Source organism: Pinus tabuliformis, chromosome 9 (assembly GCF_031772625.1).
Source record: "Pinus tabuliformis cultivar Carrire ecotype Pingquan chromosome 9, CPIR1, whole genome shotgun sequence".
Classification (NCBI taxonomy): Eukaryota; Viridiplantae; Streptophyta; class Pinopsida; order Pinales; family Pinaceae; genus Pinus; species Pinus tabuliformis.
Genome location: NC_142307.1, coordinates 657,496,251 through 657,500,060, shown reverse-complemented (window position 1 = coordinate 657,500,060; position 3,810 = coordinate 657,496,251). Strand labels below are relative to the sequence as shown.

The following is a 3,810-nucleotide window of genomic DNA, read 5'->3' as shown; positions in this document are numbered from 1 at the left end:
AGCTTTCATGGGTTCAAAAACCTCAAAGTAGTTCATATACCTTATTTGTAAGTCAAATATTCCCTATATAAGGCCTATGTGGTGGCGCTATGATTAATGTATGGATAGTGGGCCATAGAAGAAATTTTTAAGGTTTAAGTCCCTGGTTCTTGACCTTGTGATATGGCTTAAGATTGAAACTCATCCTTAATGCACTAAAATTATCTAGCACCAATATCCCAATTATAGGCAAAATTTTCCCACTATGATCATTGTGTCATAGTCAGATTCTTGTTCATGCTCTATGAGCCCTATAAACAATTATTAGAGTCTAATTCTCTAGTTATCAATCCTAAACAATGTCCTTGGATATGACCCATCCTTTCTACATAAAAATTCATGATGGTGTCTATATCTCTCTTATAGGTAAATGATTTCCATTGCAATTCATATGTGATAGTTTAAGGATCTGTGCATGGCCTATGGATGATATAAGGCTCTATTAGATCTTAAGCCCATATTTTTTGGGCACTCTAAACCATGGCCCAAGCCTTAAGTCCCATTCTTGCTATGTGAAACTTAATATTGTTCTCTTATCCCTCTTCTAAGTTAAAGATTCCCTCTACAAGTAATTTGTTATGCTTTGGGGTCCTATGCAAGGAATCTTCCTACATGAAGATTACATATTCAATACGTATACTTGGCATCTCCCACTCTTCCACCACTGTAACAATTTCTATCCCATTAATAATGCAACCTTGGAACTTATGTCCCATTACAATGACATATTGCTTCAAAGATATTATAAATCTATTTTATAAATTACTAAATTAAAGAGACCATAAATTTTTTTAAAGAAAAGAAAGAGTATAATTGTGTTGATAAGCATGTTTATTTTAGAATTAGGCTTCTAGAATTTTAATTTATTTATATAAAAAAATTAGGTTGAGAATCAAAATTTAACTTCCACAAAATATCTAAGGAATATTCATAATAGTATGCACATATAAAGGGTTCATATTGATTTCAAAATTGGTTATAAGTTTTTTGAAAAAAAGTATTTGAAAAAATTAATTAGAATAAATTTCGGTTGTGACCACGTGTCCACTTAAATGTCATATAAACATGTGTCGTATAATACATAGTATTGCAATAAAACTTTTTTACAATTTTTTTAGCATGGATATTTTTATAGTCAATAAATTGTTGTTGATGAGGACTTGTGGAGAATTGTATTAAGATCATTATAATGCCCAACGTTTCTGGTGAATCCTTAAAGATGGGTAAAGGTTCACCAGAAAGGTTGGGCATAATAATGATCCTAACAAACACTTCTCCCTAAATCCTCATCAAAAACAATTTATATGTTTTTTTAATATATATATATATATATGTTTTGATAATTAATAATAATAATTTAAAATAAAATTATAATTATTTTTAGTCTTTGGTAATGTAAGTCATATGATAAGGCCACTATTTAAATGTCTATCAATATTAATCAACCATTTAATTTGAGTCATATGATAAGTCCACTATTTTAATATTTATCAATATTAATCAATCATTCAATTTATATAATTATGTCAATTTTAATAATATCTTATAATATTATATTATTTTGATATATAATATTAATTGAAATCTCACATAAAATATAAAAATGTTAATTGAAATTTAACCTGGAAAAAAAATCCCTTATAACTTCAATGAGATGTAAAATGACACCTACCCACCATTCACAACAATATCACTTCTATATTTTCAATGATAATGGAGACGAGATCTCTCGTTGGATCGTCTCAAAATGCACATCAGTTAATGGAGGTGCTACATTCATGTAACGTACAAACTCTTCCTCCGCCTTTGACCTTGTGAGCTTCCATGCTTTTTCACGTTCTCTAAACAATTACTCTCTCCAAATCGTTTCACTAACATCGTGTGTATTCGCCCATATTTTGCAACGTATTGTCTGTAGATATCTGACCCCACTTACTTTCTTTTTCCTGTCATTTTCCAGGAGTGGTTTGCGTTTTCAGAAAGGAGAAACTGGGTCGGTTCGTTGATGCCATGGGAGAATATGAAGGGAATTGGGTCCGAATACAGAGCTTATAATTCCCAATTTAAGGCATAGATGTATCATAGATAGTCAGTCGATTGATCAGTTAATATATTGATATGGCAGAAGGGATTGGGAATGAGGATGCCTGTGGGAATGTGGAGGAGAAATATGGAGTCAGAATCGAGAGGCGCCCCTCGCAGTCTCGCTTGTCTGATCTCGATATCCGCTCTTGGCCTAAGTAAGTTTCATCTCTTCATTTCTTTCCTTGTTATGTTGTTACTGATCAACATATATAGCTCCTGTGCATGAAATTTTAATGGGAAGGTACATCTGTTTGTGCAGATTTAAGTTTAGGGTTTTATGAATGCATAGAGTTTAACACATGAAAAACTTATGCATCCTCTGTGATGATTTCTCTCCCTAGTCATGCACATGGGTTTGAAAACTGAACCTAAACCATTTGGTGTACCCAGTAATGGTATTCGATTTTTGGAAGTTTTTTTTTTTAAATTCTAAAAATATTTCAAAATAAGAACAAAAACAACTAAATTATTCAAACAATATTCTTAAAAGTTACAATAGACATAAAAATAACCCCTGCTTAACCCATACAATTTTGTACCAGATATAAAGATAGCCCATATACCCTGCCCATTCCTTACAATTTTGTATTCCTATGAGGATGTTTTTAGTGAAGGGTATTTAAAGTAAAAGTAGAAATGAACTACCCAGCAAACTCCTTAACTATTTTCTGAGCTACTTCAACGTTTTTCTGAACTATTTTCTGTGTAAAAGATGGGCATGTCCTCCAGGCAAGTTTCGACTGAAATTCGACGCAGAGGAAACATTCTACCTTGTGAAAGGTAAGGTGAGAGCATATATGAAAGGATCTTCAGACCAGTACGTGGATTTTGGGGCGGGAGATATGGTGGTCATTCCAAAGGGTACAAGCTGCAGTTGGGACGTCTCTGTAGCTGTGGATAAACATTACAAATTTGAGCCATGACTGGCAGTCTATCAGCTTCTATTTCAATATTCGTCGCACCATACTTTCCATGTGAAAGCAAAAAAAAAACCATAGCAATGCTTGTAATTTCGTTGAACATTGTCAGAGATGCAGCACTAATTATTCTAGGTTACCAATCTAAATTCTAAGGCTGGAAAGTATTTGTCACGGGTTGCAAACTTGTACATTAACGTACATAGTCATGTCTGTCGCCTTTGCATTGTTGTCAGCGTTTCATTTCTTTGGATTTTTTTTTAAATTTTAGTAGCCAATCATGAGTGGTGGCTTACCAACTTGATATTTTGACACGATTAAGGAAGTTAGGGTGATTGTTTAATTATTTTTTATTGACTTTGAATTCAGACTGGTTTCACCATTCACACGATTTCATACGATGTTTATGAGACATGAGGCCTTATAAAAATCAGAATTAGAAGCTTATTTGATTTATAACTCCTCTATGCAGATCACTTTTGCGCATCTCGGTGGAACTCCCTAACAATCAAAGTCAAATCATCAATTTATTATTGAAAAGCACTGAATTCTATAAAAATAAAAACAACAACCAGTAACATAAACGAGGGGTTCGTGAAGTGTGTGGGCCAATTTCATTGATCAACCGAGGTACTCGGAGGGTAAAAATTTCAAATCTGAAAACACCCGTCCTATTTCTTTGTTCCCAGGAATATTGATAGCCATGGAAAAATTTGGAGTGTATTTGATGGGCAATTTAACAAATTTCATCGCGGGTCTAAATAACGAG

At 33.1% G+C, this 3,810-nt stretch overlaps 1 protein-coding gene across 1 annotated transcript; it reads left to right on the top strand.

Moving 5' to 3' along the window:
* Positions 1-2,008: 2,008 nt before the first annotated feature.
* On the top strand, positions 2,009-3,378 carry LOC149150375 (uncharacterized). The gene is made up of 2 exons (XM_089443607.1): positions 2,009-2,279; positions 2,837-3,378. Exons 1-2 carry the CDS (start codon positions 2,158-2,160, stop codon positions 3,045-3,047), a joined length of 333 nt encoding a protein of 110 aa, XP_089299733.1. The 5' UTR covers positions 2,009-2,157; the 3' UTR covers positions 3,048-3,378.
* Positions 3,379-3,810: the final 432 nt, after the last annotated feature.